Here is a 20,923-nt window from a genome sequence, read left to right on the forward strand (position 1 = left end):
CACCGCATGGGAAAGAGTCAAGTGGAAAACCTTCACCGCATGGGAAAGAGTCAAGTGGAAAAGTAAAAACAATGCCAGTGAGTCCTGGTGGGTTTATAATGGGCACAGGGTAAACATAGCTCTCTTGTTCCTCAGCTGGCGTGGAGCCAGATGACAGTGTGTGTGTGTGTGTGTGTGTGTGTGTGTGTGTGTGTGTGTGTGTGTGTGTGTGTGTGTGTGTGTGTTTCGTAGAGTGCCCTGGGGATGAGGGAACAGGCAGTCTGGCAGTACAGATAGCCAGTATGTGACATAGCATAACTCTAGACCTGTGTTGGATGACGGAGTGTTCTGTTGTGTTGGATGACGGAGTGTTCTGTTGTGTTGGATGACGGAGTGTTTTGTTGTGTTGGATGACGGAGTGTTTTGTTGTGTTGGACGACGGAGCGTTCTGTTGTGTTGGACGACGGAGCGCTCTGTTGGACGACGGAGCGCTCTGTTGGACGACGGAGCGCTCTGTTGGACGACTGAGCGCTCTGTTGGACGACTGAGCGCTCTGTTGGACGACTGAGCGCTCTGTTGGACGACTGAGCGCTCTGTTGGACGACTGAGCGCTCTGTTGGACGACTGAGCGCTCTGTTGGACGACTGAGCGCTCTGTTGGACGACTGAGCGCTCTGTTGGACGACTGAGCGCTCTGTTGGACGACGGAGCGCTCTGTTGGACGACTGAGCGCTCTGTTGGACGACTGAGCGCTCTGTTGGACGACTGAGCGCTCTGTTGGACGACTGAGCGCTCTGTTGGACGACTGAGCGCTCTGTTGGACGACTGAGCGTTCTGTTGGACGACTGAGCGTTCTGTTGGACGACTGAGCGTTCTGTTACTATTGTATTAAAGGACCAGTCTACACTCATAACACCAGCTTTGTGATGCTCTCTGACCCACTAGAATGATTTAATAATAGCCTCAGCACCAGAACAACAGAGACAAGTTCCAACAGGTGTTCAGGTGATCATATAATAATTAGAATAATAAGGGTCCTCTGAATGAGGAGTTCATCTGTGGACTGGCTTTACATTTTCCAGTTACTGGCCCACCTCTCTAACCCGTGGGCTACTTTCAGAGTTACTACACACTGTATATTCCTCATCTACAGTTCTGTTCTGCATAAAAAAACTGAAGAAAGGAAGTGTTCTGGGAGACTGAGGACGTGATAACTCTGTATCCCGGAGACATCGGTCCAGTTAATAAACTGGGATATTCTGCAGGCAACAGACGGAAGACTGAACACACTCGCATCATTAGCGAAGAGAAAGAGCAAGCAAGCCAGCGCGAGGGAAAGAGAGGAGGATGTTTTGGTAATCTGCATCTGGCAGTCTTGTGTTGCATGCCTCGCAAATTCACCAAAGTATCCTAAAATATGCCTCTTCCTCTGGTTTTATTTAAACAACTTTCCCCAGACCTTTATAGCCATATAGTCTAGTTAGGCAACGAGGAAGGGCTTCAGTCAGTGTTCTGAGAGAACGAGGAAGGGCTTCAGTCAGTGTTCTGAGAGAACGAGGAAGGGCTTCAGTCAGTGTTCTGAGAGAACGAGGAAGGGCTTCAGTCAGTGTTCTGAGAGAACGAGGAAGGTCTTCAGTCAGTGTTCTGAGAGAACGAGGAAGGTCTTCAGTCAGTGTTCTGAGAGAACGAGGAAGGTCTTCAGTCAGTGTTCTGAGAGAACGAGGAAGGGCTTCAGTCAGTGTTCTGAGAGAACGAGGAAGGGCTTCAGTCAGTGTTCTGAGAGAACGAGGAAGGGCTTCAGTCAGTGTTCTGAGAGAACGAGGAAGGGCTTCAGTCAGTGTTCTGAGAGAACGAGGAAAGGCTTCAGTCAGTGTTCTGAGAGAACGAGGAAGGGCTTCAGTCAGTGTTCTGAGAGAACGAGGAAGTGTTTGACTGAGAGGCAAGAAGTGTTTCAGTCAGTGTTCTAAGACTTACCTGCTGCCTCGTGTGTCGTATTGTCTCATGTTCTTGATGAAGTGGACCTTCTTCGCGGGGCGATGTCTGGGGGAACCCAACAGGTTACGAGTCCGACTGTGGGGCAGAGAGAGAGAAGAGATAAAGTCATGAAACATGGCAACACAGCAGTCAAGAGCCAAGGATCCCCCACCTCAGAGTGTAATTTAGTTTCCAGTCTCAACAGTAATAGATCATCATAGTCTCGTCAGTTGCCATGGAAGCGTAATACAGTGAGGGAAAAAAGTATTTGATCCCCTGCTGACTTTGTACGTTTGCCCACTGACAAAGAAATGATCAGTCTATAATTTTAATAGTAGGTTTATTTGAACACAGAGACAGAATAACAACAAAAAAATCCAGAAAAACGCATGTCAAAAATGTTATAAATTGATTTGCATTTTAATGAGGGAAATAAGTATTTGACCCCTCTTCAAAACATGACTTAGTACTTGGTGGCAAAACCCTTGTTAGCAATCACAGAGGTCAGACGTTTCTTGTAGTTGGCCACCAGGTTTGCACACATCTCAGGAGGGATTTTGTCCCACTCCTCTTTGCAGATCTTCTCCAAGTCATTAAGGTTTCGAGGCTGAGGTTTGGCAACTCAAACCTTCAGCTCCCTCCACAGATTTTCTATGAGATTAAGGTCTGGAGGCTGGCTAGGCCACTCCAGGACCTTAATGTGCTTCTTCTTGAGCCAGTCCTTTGTTGCCTTGGTCGTGTATTTTGGGTCATTGTCATGCTGGAATACCCATCCACGACCCATTTTCAATGCCCTGGCTGAGGGAAGGAGGTTCTCACCCAAGATTTGACGGTACACGGCCCCGTCCATCGTCCCTTTGATGCGGTGAAGTTGTCCTGTCCCCTTAGCAGAAAAACACCCCCAAAGCATAATGTTTCCACCTCCATGTTTGACGGTGGAGATGGTGTTCTTGGGGTCATAGGCAGCATTCCTCCTCCTCCAAACACGGCGAGTTGAGTTGATGTCAAAGAGCTTGATTTTGGTCTCATCTGACCACAACACTTTCACCAGTTGTCCTCTGAGTCATTCAGATGTTCATTGGCAAACTTCAGACGGGCATGTATATGTGCTTTCTTGAGCAGGGGGACCTTGCGGGCACTGCAGGATTTCAGTCCTTCACGGCGTAGTGTGTTACCAATTGTTTTCTTGGTGACTATGGTCCCAGCTGCCTTGAGATCATTGACAAGATCCTCCCGTGTAGTTCTGGGCTGATTCCTCACCGTTCTCATGATCATTGCAACCCCACGAGTTGAGATCTTGCATGGAGCCCCAGGCCGAGGGATATTGACAGTTCTTTTGTGTTTCTTCCATTTGCGAATAATCGCACCAAATGTTGTCACCTTCTCACCAAGCTGCTTGGCGATGGTCTTGTAGCCCATTCCAGCCTTGTGTAGGTCTACAATCTTGTCCCTGACATCCTTGGAGAGCTCTTTGGTCTTGGCCATGGTGGAGAGTTTGGAATCTGATTGATTGATTGCTTCTGTGGACAGGTGTCTTTTTTTACAGGTAACAAGCTGAGATTAGGAGCACTCCCTTTAAGAGTGTGCACCTAATCTCAGCTCGTTACCTGTATAAAAGACACCTGGGAGGCAGAAATCTTTCTGATTGAGAGGGGGTCAAATACTTATTTCCCTCATGCAAATCAATTTAAAACATTTTTGACATGCGTTTTTCTGGATTTTTTTGTTGTTATTCTGTCTCTCACTGTTCAAATAAACCTACCATTAAAATGATAGACAGATCCTTTCTTTGTCAGTGGGCAAACGTACAAAATCAGCAGGGGATCAAATACTTTCCCCCCCCACTTTAGCAAGCAGCATAGGTTGCGCTCTCTCTGTTAATTTATAAATGTATTCAGAATTATTATAAAAACTATTTTTTTGTGTGTTTTAAATCTGTGAGGTGGACTTCAAAAGGTTTTGATTTGAGTAGAATTCTCCCTCCCTCCCTACCTAGGAAACGTATGTTTACATTATCAAAGCAAGTGAAATAGATAACAAAAGAGAAATAAACAATACAAATTAACAGTAAACAGTCCAAAAGTTCCAAAAAGAATAAAAGACATTTCAAATGTCATATTATGTGCAAATAGTTAAAGTACAAAAGGGAAGATAAATAAACGTAAATATGGGTTGTATTTACAATGGTGTTTGTTCTTCACTGGTTGCCCTTTTCGTGAGTCCGCTTTAATCTAACTCCAAAACCCTACTTTTAAAAACTACTATTCTATCGGGCTGTTTTTCAAACTGTATTCCTTTTTAGTAGACAATTCATAGGATAAAATCACCCATGAGGCGAGTTGTCAGCTCAGCTGATTGGGTGGTAGATAGTTACATTCGATCCCCTTACCACACACACACACACACACACACACACACACCTCTATTCTACTTATATAGGTTGGTTAACAAACACACTGGTCAGCAGAAGAAAAAAGTATTTTCCACAGACAGACAGAAATTGAACATTCCAGCACATTCCGCAGGCATTCTCAGGGAATCTCTCCCAACTTCAAAACATAACATATGATCTCCTGGGAACCCTTATGTTGTGTGGTATGTCTGTTATACATTGAGCTATGCAGACAGTGTCCAATGTGTTGTATGTTATTTTGCAGACATAAGGTTTGGGTTGACATGAGATGGGTATTTACATGGAAAAAGACCCATGAGCACCAACATGTGAAGTTCATAAGAGCACATCAAAATTAGGGTGTCAAATGAAAGTTAAGAGTCTATATATATTTTCTTTTTAAAATGAAGGCATAGATAAATGTTTCATTCATTTTCCATCTTAAAAATTAGGCAGTCAGTGCCTTCAGAAAGTAATCACAACCCCTTGACATTTTCCACATTTAGTTGTGTTAAAGTCTGAATTTACACACCCCATAATTTACACACCCCATAATGTCAAAGTGATTTATAACCACAGAGATTTACCGCAAGTCGCAAAGTAAACAGGAGCTGCCTCCATTATTCCAACACCATTTCAACATCATCAAATCACTTCTGCTTAGTCTAATACAGTGACAACTAAAAGATATTAAAAACGATTTAGTCCAATATGACGTGGCTGTCCATGATACTGATTTCTGCGTGCAAGTAGAACAAACAAAAAAACATGCTGACTCACCCTACTTGTTGAGAAACACCAAATGCTATCTTCCTCTTTCATGATGCCTAAACGGTCTATGACCCTGTCATACAGTACACGCTTAGTTTTTTGCTGTGCTAGGCTACCTGGCTAAAATGCTTGCTCGCTAGCGTAACTTCTTTTCATGTGCAACGATGCGCCAGGCCAGCTAGATAACATTAGCCTAACGTTTCTACATCTAGCTACATACTGAACTTATATCCTCTCAGGCCATGGGGGCACAACAATGTATGAATTAATGGTTGGATCAGAATCACAGTTGTAATCATTTTCCAGTACACAGAGTAAAACCACAAGTCCCTGTCTTCATCCATGGCTAATTTAGGAAAGGGACAAAACATTTTTTTAGCTAGTTTGCCACCGGAGAACAATGATAACGAGATGCAACAATTCAAGTTGTTTTCTGTCAATGATGTTTGGTTTCTGATGTGATGGTTTCTGATGTTTTTGGTAGGCCAGGACCGTTCACAGCTGACCTCACTCAGTTTTGATCAATGCTGATTGGCTATTATTATATACACTTTTTTTTAATCAAGGTTTTTTACCAAATACTGGCTGGCTTCCCTTGCATTCAATAGATCAGGCGACAACAATGTCATACTGTTTTTGACCAGACAACATCGGATAGATGGGCTACACCTACTGCGAAACAGCGGGAGCTGTTTCCCTCGCTCTGATGCTTTCTCCCGTAAGATACATTCAGCCTCTTGTTAATTAAAATGACATTTCTGAAACACACGGAGATGAAAGATTTATGTTTTTTTGTTGTATAATATACACTACCGTTCACAAGTTTGGGGTCACTTAGAAATGTCCTTGTTTTTGAAAGAAAATGACATTTTTTGTCCATTAAAAATAACATAAAATTGATCAGAAATACAGTGTAGACATTGTTAATGTTGTAAATGACTATTGTAGCTGGAAACGGCTGATTTTTTTTATGGAATATCTACATAGGCGTATAGAGGCCCATTATCAGCAACCGTCACTCCTGTGTTCCAATGGCACGTTGTGTTAGCTAATCCAAGTTTATCATTTTAAAAGGCTAATTGATCATTAGAAAACCCTTTAGCAATTATGTTAGCACAGCTGAAAACTGTTGTTCTGATTAAATAGGCAATAAAACTGGCCTTCTTTAGACTAGCTGAGTATCTGGAGCATCTGCATTTGTGGGTTCGATGTCAGGCTCAAAATGGCCAGAAATAAAGACATGTCTGCTGAAACTTGTCAGTCTATTCTTGTTCTGAGAAATGAAGACTATTCCATGCGATAAATTGCCAAGAAACTGAAGATCTTGTACAACGCTCTGTACTACTCCCTTCACAGAACAGCGCAAACTGGCTCTAACCAGAATAGAAAGAGGAGTGGGAGGCCCCGGTGCACAACTGAGCAAGAGGACAAGTACATTAGGGTGTCTAGTTTGAGAAACGGACACCTCACAAGTCCTCAACTGGCAGCTTCATTAAATAGTACCAACAAAACACCAATCTCAACGTCAAAAGCGAAGAGGCAACTCCGGGATGCTGGCCTTCTGTGTTCTTTTGCCCATTTTAATCTTCTCTTTTTATTGGCCAGTCTGAGATGTGTCTTTTTCTTTGCAACTCTGCCTAGAAGGCCAGCATCCCCGGAGTCGCCTCTTCACTGTTGACGTTGAGACTGGTGTCCAATCTACACACAATACCCCATAATGACAAAGCAAAAACAGGTTTTTAGATTTTTTTGCAAATTTATAAAATAATTTAAGAAACTGAAATATCACATTTACTCAGCACTTTGTTGAAGCACCTTTGGCAGCGATTACAGTATCTAGTCTTCTTTGTTACAACGTTACAAGCTTGGCACACCTGTATTTGGAGAGTTTCTCCCATTCCTCTCTGCAGATCCTCTCAAGCTCTGTCAGGTTGGATGAGGAGCGTTGCTGCACAGCTATTTTCAGGTCTCTGCAGAGATGTTTGATCGGGTTCAAGTTCCAGGCTCTGGCTGGGACATTCAGAGACTTGTCCCGAAGCCACTCCTGCGTTGTCTTGGATATGTGCCTAGGGTCGTTATCCTGTTGGAAGGTGAACCTTCGCCCCAGTCTGAGGTCCTGAACGCTCTGGAGCAGGTTTTCATCAAGGATCTCTGTACTTTGCTCCATTCATCTTTCCCTCGATCCTGACTAGTCTCCAAGTCCCTGCCACTGAAAAACATCCCCACAGCATGATGCTGCCACCACCATGCTTTACAGTAGGGATGGTGCCAGGTTTCCACCAGAAATTATGCTTGGCATTCAGACTAAAGAGTTAAATATTGGTTTCATCAGACCAGAGAATCTTGTTTCTCATAGTCGGAGTGGCTTCCGTCTGGCCACTCTACCATAAAGACCTGATTGGTGGAGTGCTACAGAGATGGTTGTCCTTCTGGAAGGTTCTTCCATCTCCACAGAGAAATTCTGGAGCTCTGTCAGATTGACCATCGAGTTCTTGGTCACCTCCCTGACCAAGGCCCTTCTCCGCTTTCTTCCATTTAAGAATGATGGAGGCCACTGTGTTCTTGGGGACCTTCAATGCTACAGAAATGTTTTGGTACCCTTCCCGACATCTGTGCTTCGACACAATCCTGTCTCAGAGCTCTACGGACAATTCCTTCGACCTCATGGCTTGGTTTTTGCTCTGACATGCACTGTCAACTGTGGGACCTTAAATAGACAGGTGTGTGCCTTTCCAAATCATGTCCAATCAATTGAATTTACCACAGGTGGACTCCAATCAAGTTGTAGAAACATCTCAATGATGATCAATGGAAACAGGAAGCACCGGAGTTCACTTTCGAGTCTCATAGCAAAGGGGCTGAATACTTATGTAAATAAGATTTTTTTTTAAATTTTATACATTTGCAAACATTTCTAAAAACCTGTTTTCGCTTTGTTATTATGGGGTATTGTGTGTAGATTGATAATAAAAACAATTAAAATAATTTTAGAATAAGGCTGTAACGTAACAAAATGTTGAAAACGTCAAGAGGTATGAATACTTTTTGAATTCACTGTAGGTATAACCCGGAGAACTGGACATTCTCCCTCTGCTGTGTTCTGTTGCTCTCTATCCCCTCCCCCCTCTATCTATCTATCCCCTCCCTCCCTCTCTGTCCCCCCCCCCCCCCTCCTCCTCCTCTTGGTCGGTCTATCTGTTGTTTGTAATCAGAGGTACTGAGCTGACTGAGGATCAGTGTGCTGATCTTTGTTTAAGGTTTCAGGGGCTGCCAGCCGTCAATCAGCAGCTCTGTGACGTCACCGTCTGGGGCTTTAGCTTAAATACCCTCACAGCAGTGCTGTTAGGACTGTAGCACTAGGCAGCATCCTAGTGGGTTGGGACACCACTGACTGACTGACAGACAAATTGAAACCCAACCGGCAACGAAAATTACAATCCGTTTTTGTATTAGCATTGCGCAATGACTTTAAAAATCCCCATCCTAACATTTCCCTCTTACTTGGTGGTCGAAGGATGGCTTACATCAATTTAAATACATTATCCCGTTTAATTTAAACACACTATCCCGTTCAATGTAAACACATTATCCCGTTCAATGTAAATGCATTATCCCACTCAATTTAAACGCAGTATCCCACTCAATTTAAACACATTATCCTGTTTAATTTATATACATTATCCCGTTCAATGTAAATACATTATCCCGTTCAATGTAGATGCATTATCCCACTCAATTTAAACGCAGTATCCCGTTCAATTTAAACACACTATCCCATTTCATTTACATACATTATCCCATTTCAGTTAAATACATTATCCCATTCGATTTAAAGACATTATCCCATTCGATTTAAAGACATTATCCCGTTTAATTTAAATACATTATCCCGTTTAATTTAAATACATTATCCCATTTGATTTAAATACATTATCCCATTTGATTTAAATAAATTATCCCGTTTAATTTAAATACATTATCCCATTTGATTTAAATACATTATCCCATTTGATTTAAATACATTATCCCATTTAATTTAAATACTTTATCCCATTTAATTTAAATACATTATCCCATTTGGTGAGAAAAGTGCAGACTGATAACTCCAGGTGTCTCAGATGGCACCCTATTCCCAATGGGCCTGTCTCACCTAATAATGTCCCCTGGACAAAAAGTGCCCCCCCCGCATCACAATGGGATTTGATGAACTATTAGCGTCCGTTGCTATACCAACGGTGAGACGACCTAACGATTAGAATTTTGGCGATCATTACAGCCTAAATGACGTTCTTTTCATCATCGCCAGTGTAAGAATACTTTGACGATAAATACACAAAAGAAGAGGACTAACGGTCAAGAGGGAATAAACAATCATTGAGTCAGAGACATGGGAAGAATTTGTCGAGGCATTGACCCTGAAACAGGATACTTGTTATTTGGCCATTGGCCCAATTTTATTGTAAAGGAATTCTAATTGGTCAACCACCGTCTAGGATTGGGTTATAAAACTACATCCTGTCTCTTAGTTCTGTGGAGAGAATCACTGAGGACAGGGGAGAATGAACATCTATCTACCTCTCAGCATAATATCCCCGATTTGTCCTCTTTGAATAAACCTATTTTTCCACCCTATGATTTGCTTTGGGGTCTGTGTTATTGAAGAGTAACGTCAACTGCTAACACTATGCAAACGAGGCCCTTTTTGCGTGGCAATTTTCTCTGTTTTAAACAAGTTTATTTTAACTAATAAAATTTAAACATTTCTTCAAACTACTGTTAGGTACCTTGTTAACTTTACAACATCAAATCCATGTCTTAAAACATGACTACGTTTCAGAAATGGCAAAGAAAACAAATCATTTGCTTTGACACAATAGAATTGCAGTAGTCCTCTATTGTGATTCATTTTGTTCTCTCTCACATAGCTGATTAGTACACCTTTGTGGTTGAATATATATATATATATATATATATATATATATATATATATATATATATATATATATCTATTGTAGTTTCTAGGATACAACAATGAATAATGTGGAACAAAGAAATACAAATCAAAAGATCCCTTATAATTTACAATAATGAACACCTTGGGAATGAGCTGTGAAAACCAACCTGGCAATATTTAAGATTTTAATACATAAAACTTTGTTTTTGGTACAGTTGTGTCATTCATTCATTTATTTTTCACAGATTTTTTGTTGTTGTTGTTGTTGTTGTTGTTGTTGTACACTCACATGGCAATCATAGATTAAAATAGTGATTTCTGTTATGTGGCAGTCAGTCTCAGAAGTGGGACTTGAAGAGAGAGAATGCGAAAGTCCAGCCACTGCTACTCCCTTTGTTCTGTGTGTTTGCAGTGCGAGGTAGTTTTTAGTCAATCCGTATATCTCACATATTATGTGCCCAGTATGAAAGAGCAACAAAAAAAATTCTTAGCAGATAATGACAACATGACAATATCAGTAGCTGTAGGTGGTTGGTAATGGGAGGACATCAGGTGGATCCATGTCTGGGTGTTGGGCAGAACCCCCATAGGTCCTGGAGAACAGGAGAGGAGTTAAAGGGAACAGGGTAGGAGACAGAGACGTAAAACAAGCAAAACACACAGTTAACACACTTTACTGTGAGAAAATTTGATGTATTAGTGCAGTGTTATAAAATGGGAGATATGTACTTTTCAACACTTTTGGAAGGTATAGCCTCACCTCAAGCTGGTCCCCCTCCAACTCAGAGCACAGAGAATCAGACTGATCTAAACTCACTGGCTCTGGTAGATGGGATACTTCCTGGGGGGCTCAGACGGTTGATGGTTCTAAAGTCATTTGAAGAAGTACATTTTTATAAGCTCAGCATAACTACCATTTCTTGCTTTTCTCAAAATGTCAACCAAAGCTTAACATACTTTGTCTCACGGGCTTCACCGTAGTGTAGGGTGTCAGTGCTTTCAGTGGTTGATTGTCCCAACTGGAGAAGATTGCTGTCTTCCACCGAGGTAACCCTTGGAAGACAAGGAGAAAAATATCAGTGTTAGGGGAAACTAAAACTAGCGTCAGGTTATTTTGTGTGCAAATACAAATAGTTATTATCTGAGATGTTTTTATATTCACTTTAACAGATGGTGACCTCAGCTAGGAGTGAAAGAGCAGCGAGGTTTCCCAGGTCTCGTCTTCCTTTAGTCCTTCTTCCAAACCAAGTATTTCGCCCGGATGTCGTAACACTTAGTCCCCATTCTAGATTCTTCTCCGGTAGCTCTCTTTCCGTTTCTCTTGCGCTTTGTCCATCCATGTTCAGTCTCACCTTGATTGATAACAGGAATAAATGCAATTATAATTCATATTACAAATACATTTCTTACATATCTCTTGGAGGGCCAGAAAAATACATGAACATGTCCAACCAATATGGCCTTGTAGGTGGCCTCGCCAGGCTCATCCTTGATGTGCATCATACAAAAATAACATCTATTTTTGTTTCTGTTAGGTTCAAATTCTCAGAGTAAAAAAAAAAAAAAAAAAAGCTCTACGGACATTATGAAAGATTAACCAATTTTAATCTTCCCAGAGGAAGCTGCATTCAGACAAAACATGTTTCCACCGCCACAAGTATATATACTCCAGTTTAACCACTTCTCCTTCTCTTCAATCCTTACATCTTATGGTTTGACGGAAAGACAAATTAATAGGGTAATAAAACAATCATTTCTCCCTTAAAAGGGGAGGGGGGGGGAATCTGACCTGACCTCAACCCCCTCATTTGCCTAATCCACAGATGTCCATCCGCTTCCCCTATAACATTACCGTGACTTCCTCCGGTCCACCCAACACATTCCAAAGCCATCTGGCTCCTACAGATAACCGTTAACTTCTGATGTAAAAACCAGTCTCTATCACTCCTCCAATACTATACTGCTGAATATAACAATGTTCCAAGTTTAACCCAGAATCTAACAGTTCCAAGCACCCTTTTAAAAAATATATAAAAAAATGGGTTACAGAAGGGAATTTAGAGTTAAGCACATACTCTTCCTGTACTGACCTTAAATGGGTTTTGCCTCCATCCACTTGGTAAAGTGATCGGTCGCCGTCAGACACCAGCTGTTGCCGTTCTTGGATTTAGTGAATGAGGTCAACCCCTAACATTTAAAAAGTGTTAGAGAGAAGATTACTTTGTTACCCACATCTGTGGCATACAGTATGCAGATTTTCATATTTGTAAGGATACTGAAACACACACACACACATTCTAGAATATTTAACTCTGCTGTGGTCAAATACAGTAACCATTACAAAACAACTTGTCAGGGCAGAATTTGAATTGGGACACTTACCGATCATGTGTTATGGTGACAACTTGTTTGATACCATTCCATTTACTCCGTTCCAGACATTATTATGAGCCGTTCTCCACTGAACTACATGGATAGCTAGCAACATGTAGATGACCAACTAGCCAGATGGAAATTGGTTGTACATAGCTAAATCCGTCCAGTTATCTAATAGAAATGCTTAACGTTGCCCCTCTTGTCGAGATTAGTGGTGCCTTCATTGTACTTCGCCTGGTTGGAAGGTTAAAAGAAAATCTCTGAGGGACGCCATTGAAATGCAAGATACATACAAACAGAAAGCTACAATAACAGTTACACTAGCTAGCTAGCTAGCTAGACGTTAGCTAAATAAAAATGTCTGGCAAGCTAGCTGGCTGTCTGGCTGGCTACTCTGGCTGGCTACTCTGGCTGGCTAGCTGACCAGACAGGCTGAGGTAAATAAGTACAGTAGCTAACAACATCAATCTATATACAGCCTACATTATTTCTTCCTATTTAACAAATGTTCTTATATAAAGACAAATATATGGTAATGTTAAAGAGTGTTCTCTTTCCAGTCTTTTTGGTCCTCTGAAGCAGCAGGCAGTCAGCTGGTTGTCATCCTCAAAAACACCGTCCTTGGAGAGCAATTCTGGAGGTTATAATTTTGCGCGGACTGAGCGAGCGCTTACGAGGTGAAATAGATCCAAGCAACCACAGCATAGCAACGGACGCTCGGTTCATTACGATCCGAATTTTGCAAGTTCTAGCAACATCCCTAGCAACAGAAGCCAGAACTCATCGAATCCAATTGTGACACTTTTTGTCAGGGGGAAACTATTTGGCATGACAGGCCCTGGTCAAAGGTAGTGCACTATATAGAGAATAGGGTGCCATTTGGGACACTAGATGGAGAACAGGGTGCCATTTGGGACACTAGATGGAGAACAGGGTGCCATTTGGGACACGGTCATGAGAATACAACAACATGTAGGAGTGCATTACAAATTACACCTTATTCCGTAGGAGCCCTGGTCAAAACTAGTGCACTATATAGGATACCATTTTGGACACATCCATCATCTAATTCCAGATCAAATCTGTTATATATAGTCTAGATTGTTTTGTTTTTGTTCCAAACGCCAGGTGGTCAGTGGGTCAGACAGACAGGTGGTCAATGGGTCAGACAGACAGGTGGTCAATGGGTCAGACAGACAAGTGGACTATTGGACAGACATGACTGTATTTGGAGAAAAACAGACCATGCATGTTATCTGTTCTGGAATGGCTGTTAGCAGATAGACATGATGTTTCGCAGGCTAGAGGCTCAGACTGTGTGAGTGTGTTTATACAGGAGTTCATTCATTTGGCTCTGGAGACAGACAGCCTGGGAAGAGAGGGGGGGTATAGCAGAGCAGAGGTCAGTCAACACTGGTCAGGATAAACACACTACCCCCCCAACACACAGTCCTGGCCCCACCCCCACCACACCACACAGTCCTGGCCCCACCCCCAACCACACAGCCCTGGCCCCACCCCCAACCACACAGTCCTGGCCCCACCCCCACCACACCACACAGTCCTGGCCTCACCCCCACCACACAGTCCTGGCCCCACCCCCAACCACACAGTCCTGGCCCCACCCCCAACACACAGTCCTGGCCCCGGCCCCACCACCACCCAGTCCTGGCCCCGGCCCCACCACCACCCAGTCCTGGCCCCGCCCCACCACCACCACACAGTCCTGGCCCCGCCCCACCACACCACACAGTCCTGGCCCCGCCCCCACCACACCACACAGTCCTGGCCCCACCCCCACCACACAGTCCTGGCCCCACCCCCCACCACACAGTCCTGGCCCCACCCCCCACCACACAGTCCTGGCCCCACCCCCCACCACCACACAGTCCTGGCCCCACCCCCCACCACCACACAGTCCTGGCCCCACCCCCCACCACCACACAGTCCTGGCCCCACCCCCCACCACCACACAGTCCTGGCCCCACCCCCACCACCACACAGTCCTGGCCCCACCCCCACCACCACACAGTCCTGGCCCCACCCCCAACCACACAGTCCTGGCCCCACCCCCACCACACAGTCCTGGCCCCACCCCAACCACACAGTCCTGGCCCCACCCCAACCACACAGTCCTGGCCCCACCCCCAACCACACAGTCCTGGCCCCACCCCCCAACCACACAGTCCTGGCCCCACCCCCAACCACACAGTCCTGGCCCCACCCCCAACCACACAGTCCTGGCCCCACCCCCACCACACAGTCCTGGCCCCACCCCCACCACACAGTCCTGGCCCCACCCCCACCACACAGTCCTGGCCCCACCCCCACCACACAGTCCTGGCCCCACCCCCAACCACACAGTCCTGGCCCCGCCCCCAACCACACAGTCCTGGCCCCGCCCCCACCACAGTCCTGGCTGGTCATGCTACTTTTACAGTGTGACATCATCATCCCGTAGGGATTGGTTTGTTTCAGTTCCTCGTTATAAGCCTAGCTAAAACCATTTTCAGATGTGAAAGTTTCACAAGACAGATTAACAACCCCTTCCTCCGTCCCCCACAGAGTGATGATGTCATTCAGATTCCAGCGTAGGGCTTGTTCTCACAGAGCAGCCTCTGCTGTGGTCTGTGTGTGTGTGTGTGTTCATCTCTGTCTCACCTGTCTTCTATGAGCAACAACATATTTCATTTTACCAGGCAGGTCAATTAAGAACAAATGTGTTATTTACAAAAACGGCTTGCTATGGCTACTAGCCCTCTGGCTACCCTTGACGAGTGAACGTTAAGCTACTAGCATCGAGAGTCTCAATAAGCATTAAGCTACTAGCGTCGACAGTCTCAATAAGCATTAAGCTACTAGCGTCGACAGTCTCAATAAGCATTAAGCTACTAGCGTCGACAGTCTCAATAAGCATTAAGCTACTAGCGTCGACAGTCTCAATAAGCATTAAGCTACTAGCGTCGACAGTCTCAATAAGCATTAAGCTACTAGCGTCGACAGTCTCAATAAACATGAAGCTACTAGCGTCGCCAGTCTCAATAAGCATTAAGCTACTAGCGTCGCCAGTCTCAATAAACATGAAGCTACTAGCGTCGCCAGTCTCAATAAGCATTAAGCTACTAGCGTCGACAGTCTCAATAAGCATTAAGCTACTAGCGTCGACAGTCTCAATAAGCATTAAGCTACTAGCGTCGACAGTCTCAATAAACATTAAGCTACTAGCGTCGACAGTCTCAATAAGCATTAAGCTACTAGCGTCGACAGTCTCAATAAGCATTAAGCTACTAGCGTCGCCAGTCTCAATAAGCATTAAGCTACTAGCGTCGCCAGTCTCAATAAGCATTAAGCTACTAGCGTCGCCAGTCTCAATAAGCATTAAGCTTCTAGCGTCGCCAGTCTCAATAAGCATTAAGCTACTAGCGTCGCCAGTCTCAATAAGCATTAAGCTACTAGCGTCGCCAGTCTCAATAAGCATTAAGCTACTAGCGTCGCCAGTCTCAATAAGCATTAAGCTACTAGCGTCGCCAGTCTCAATAAGCATTAAGCTACTAGCGTCGCCAGTCTCAATAAGCATTAAGCTACTAGCGTCGCCAGTCTCAATAAGCATTAAGCTACTAGCGTCGCCAGTCTCAATAAGCATTAAGCTACTAGCGTCGCCAGTCTCAATAAGCATTAAGCTACTAGCGTCGCCAGTCTCAATAAGCATTAAGCTACTAGCGTCGCCAGTCTCAATAAGCATTAAGCTACTAGCGTCGCCAGTCTCAATAAACATGAAGCTACTAGCATCGACAGTCTCAAACGAAGCTACTAGCATCGACAGTCTCAATAAACATGAAGCTACTAGCATCGACAGTCTCAATAAGCATTAAGCTACTAGCATCGACAGTCTCAATAAACATTAAGCTACTAGCATCGACAGTCTCAATAAACATGAAGCTACTAGCATCGACAGTCTCAATAAACATGAAGCTACTAGCATCGACAGTCTCAATAAGCGTTAAGCTACTAGCATCGACAGTCTCAATAAACATGAAGCTACTAGCATCGACAGTCTCAATAAACATGAAGCTACTAGCATCGACAGTCTCAATAAACATTAAGCTACTAGCATCGACAGTCTCAATAAACATTAAGCTACTAGCATCGACAGTCTCAAAAACATGAAGCTACTAGCATCGACAGTCTCAAACATGAAGCTACTAGCATCGACAGTCTCAAACATGAAGCTACTAGCATCGACAGTCTCAATAAACATGAAGCTACTAGGATCGACAGTCTCAATAAGCATTAAGCTACTAGCATCGACAGTCTCAATAAGCACTAAGCTACTAGCATCGACAGTCTCAATAAACATGAAGCTACTAGCATCGACAGTCTCAATAAGCGTTAAGCTACTAGCATCGACAGTCTCAATAAGCATTAAGCTACTAGCATCGACAGTGTGTGACAAGCACAAAGGTAATGTATGGAACATGGTTCAGGCCAGAGTAACTTGCTGAATTGAATTAACCCCTAAAGCCTGCTGCGTTTGTTGTCGCTGTTCTAACGTAGTGAGATTGACATCATGTTGTGTGTGTGTGTGTGTGTGTGTGTGTGTGTGTGTGTGTGTGTTGACTCTATACATGCAGGTTAACAACCACACTGTGACCCAGTTGGTTGACTAACAACATACAGCAAAAACGTTCAATCGAGTTAGAAATGAACATTAAAAGAAAAATAAATAACTATTTTAGAAAGAAAAAAAAAAGCACATAAAAAATCTTTGCAAGGTAAAGAAGAAAATAAAATGTCTGAACTTAAATCAGGAATATGATATTTTACTGAATGAAGAGAGCCAACAACTACAGGTTAAACTCACATAACGAATACTACTTAATGGAAACTAAACCTTGTAAACATCTAACAGCCCTCACATAACGAATACTACTTAATGGAAACTAAACCTGGTAAACGTCTAACAGCCCTCACATAACGAATACTACTTAATGGAAACTAAACCTGGTAAACGTCTAACAGCCCTCACATAACGAATACTACTTAATGGAAACTAAACCTGGTAAACGTCTAACAGCCCTCACATAACGAATACTACTTAATGGAAACTAAACCTGGTAAACGTCTAACAGCCCTCACATAACGAATACTACTTAATGGAAACTAAACCTGGTAAACGTCTAACAGCCCTCACATAACGAATACACCTCAAACCAGTTATAATTTTAATACATAAACATACAAAACGCATTAGAAACAACCATGCGATTAATGACCATTTTAAAAATCTATGAAAATCTATACAAATTAGAATGACACAACAGTGTGAATGACCCTACAGCCTTCTTAGACTCCACTATCCTGAAGCAGTTATGAGCAGACGAAAAAAATGTTATATCACTAAAAACAGAGATCGCCCCAAAAATAAATATTAGACAGTTAAAACTTTCGCATGGTGAAAAGCACCAGGAATGGACGGCCTTCCCATAGAATTCTATTCAACATTCTGGGACAAAGTAACGCCCCTACTTACACAAATGACAACACAAGTCACTCAATTCAGTACTTCCTAGTTCCATGTATCAAACCATTATTTCAGTTAGATTTAAAAAAATATATATATATTAAAAAGAATAAATAAATTAAAATAGGGAAAATCTGGAGAGTCCTCTGCTAATTACAGACCCATAAGTTGAATCAATTGCAACAATAAAATAATAACAAAGCTCATAAGCAACAGAATGGAAAAAGTCCTTCAAGACTTGATACATATTAATCAAACATAGTTTATTAAAACTAAACACTTAGAAACAAATTCAAGAACATGTTTCAATTTAATATAATATTCTAAAAAAAAAACAAGATCTAGATGTATCAACAATGACATCATTCTGACCGTCTTGAATGGTGTTTTCTATTAAACACTTAGAAAAGTTTTCCAAATGAGATAATAAATGCGCAATTCAAATATGATATAAAAATGTCCTAAAGCAGACAATATACACAAATAATACGTTATCTGATAAAATTGCTTTAGAAAGAGGCACAAGACAAAGATGTCCTCTTTCTACCTCCTGTTTGCACTGGCAATTTAACCGCTTGCAGAAAGAATTAGACAGGACCCACGTAGACGTAACAGGTACGCAATATAATATGCTTTTGATGTATTTTTGAACCATTTTCAATGTTTACTTGTCAACAAAATACATCAAAACACATATTATATTGCATACAATCTATCCTACCTAAAGGTGATGCAGTGAAACAAGTCACCTGACAAAACCCCTGCATGGAAAGTCTAAAGTTAGCACATTATAAAAGCCCCCACAAACTGTAGACTCCACCAAACATGTCCGCCTCAACCTCTAGATGAGTGTAGGAGTGGGCTGCCATAAACGCTGCGATGCTAGTCACACACTACAAGTAGTAACTTGTGCCTGTTTTTTGTGGCATAGACAGCCAGCATCCCAAACGGCACCCAGTTCCCTTCATAGTGCACTACTTTTAACCAGAGAGCCCTATGTCGAAGTAGTGCACTGTCTAGGGAATAGGGTGCCGTATGGGATGTAGTATAGACTATCCAAATACAGTAGCGCTGTGTGGAGGAAAAGTGCAGTACTGGTAACTTGTCCTGCTTGGGCAGATCCAGTACATGAGTAGTGTAAAACAGGGCCTGTCGTACCACGATCATCCATTGCTCTGTACACTAGCTACACACATAGGCTACAGTAGACGTCTGTGTGAGTGTGTGTGTATGAGAGTGTGTGGACAGAGGAAACTGCAGTTGGCTTGGTTGTTTATTTTGGGCAAGTAATTGACCAATAGTACACCTTTTGGTCAACGAAATGGAAATACAAGGAGCCTATAGTGTATTGCCCAATCACAGCAAGGCTTCTTTGAGTAGTGTTTTCACACTTGGTTCCTTTCAGAGAATGTTTGTGAACTCAGACCCCTCAAAGAAGGCCCCGAAGCGAACCAAACAGACCATCTCCAGAGGTTCCCTTTTTTAGGGCAATGTGAACATAAAGCTCCCCAGGTTCTCTTGTGAGTCCCGCACCATACACTAGACTACTGTTATAACCCCTCACACTAGACTACTGTTATAACCCCTCACACTAGACTACAGTTATAACCCCTCACACTAGACTACTGTTATAACCCCTCACACTAGACTACTGTTATAACCCCTCACACTAGACTACTGTTATAACCCCTCACACTAGACTACTGTTATAACCCCTCACACTAGACTACTGTTATAACCCCTCACACTAGACTACTGTTATAACCCCTCACACTAGACTACTGTTATAACCCCTCACGCTAGACTACTGTTATAACCCCTCACGCTAGACTACTGTTATAACCCCTCACGCTAGACTACTGTTATAACCCCTCACACTAGACTACTGTTATAACCCCTCACGCTAGACTACTGTTATAACCCCTCACGCTAGACTACTGTTATAACCCCTCACACTTGACTACTGACATAACCCCTCACACTAGACTACTGTTATAACACCATACACTAGACTACTGACATAACCCCTCACACTAGACTACTGTTATAACCCCTCACACTAGACTACTGTTATAACCCCTCACACTAGACTACTGTTATAACCCCTCACACTAGACTACTGTTATAACCCCTCACACTAGACTACTGTTATAACCCCTCACACTAGACTACTGTTATAACCCCTCACACTAGACTACTGTTATAACCCCTCACACTAGACTACTGTTATAACCCCTCACACTAGACTACTGTTATAACCCCTCACACTAGACTACTGTTATAACCCCTCACACTAGACTACTGTTATAACCCCTCACACTAGACTACTGACATAACCCCTCACACTAGACTACTGACATAACCCCTCACACTAGACTACTGTTATAACCCCTCACACTAGACTACTGTTATAACCCCTCACACTAGACTACTGTTATAACCCCTCACACTAGACTACTGTTATAACCCCTCACACTAGACTACTGTTATAACACCATACACTACTGTTATAACCCCATACACTAGACTACTGTTATAACCCCTCACATTGGTGCCACAATAGAGAGAAGATGTGAAGAAAACGTGGTGTTTTTGGATATTGATTAGCGATTGTAAAGGATGCAGATAAATTCCAGCGTTGCGTCGTGCCTAAGAACAGCCCTTAGCTGTGGTCTATTGGCCATAAACCACATCCCCTCATGGCTTATTGCTTAATTAAAGGGGAAGTAGCCTATACTTGGTGTACACATCTCTATTACTGTGCAGTTATTATTCTGCTATTTATTCTGTTACCAATAATTTGTACACGTTAATAGTATCTTTTGTTTACAATAATTTTCTCATCTTTTAACTAATTGTAATCTATTAGCTTCCAAAAACTGTAAGTATATCTAGCTGTGTGATAACAACATTCTGATGGAATGGCTTGTCCCGCACATGGTAAAAACCCAGAATGC

The 20,923-nt window shown here is 42.8% G+C and overlaps 1 protein-coding gene and 1 long non-coding RNA gene across 3 annotated transcripts in view; both read right to left on the reverse strand.

The window, feature by feature from the left end:
* Positions 1-20,923, reverse strand: part of LOC106572907 (CDK5 and ABL1 enzyme substrate 2) — a 133,104-nt gene that overhangs the window by 109,137 nt on the left and 3,044 nt on the right. For both annotated transcript variants that reach the window (XM_045696504.1, XM_045696503.1), the window contains exon 2: positions 1,953-2,048. In XM_045696504.1, the coding sequence (XP_045552460.1) occupies positions 1,953-2,048 (96 nt within the window). The remainder of the gene's footprint in view (positions 1-1,952; positions 2,049-20,923) is intronic.
* On the reverse strand, positions 10,241-13,896 carry LOC106572908 (uncharacterized). The gene is made up of 6 exons (XR_006759372.1): positions 12,452-13,896; positions 12,160-12,256; positions 11,232-11,421; positions 11,027-11,122; positions 10,830-10,936; positions 10,241-10,662 (listed from the first exon to the last, which is right to left on the reverse strand). It is a non-coding gene; the product is annotated as an uncharacterized lncRNA (long non-coding RNA).

This window comes from Salmo salar, chromosome ssa15 (assembly GCF_905237065.1).
Source record: "Salmo salar chromosome ssa15, Ssal_v3.1, whole genome shotgun sequence".
Classification (NCBI taxonomy): Eukaryota; Metazoa; Chordata; class Actinopteri; order Salmoniformes; family Salmonidae; genus Salmo; species Salmo salar.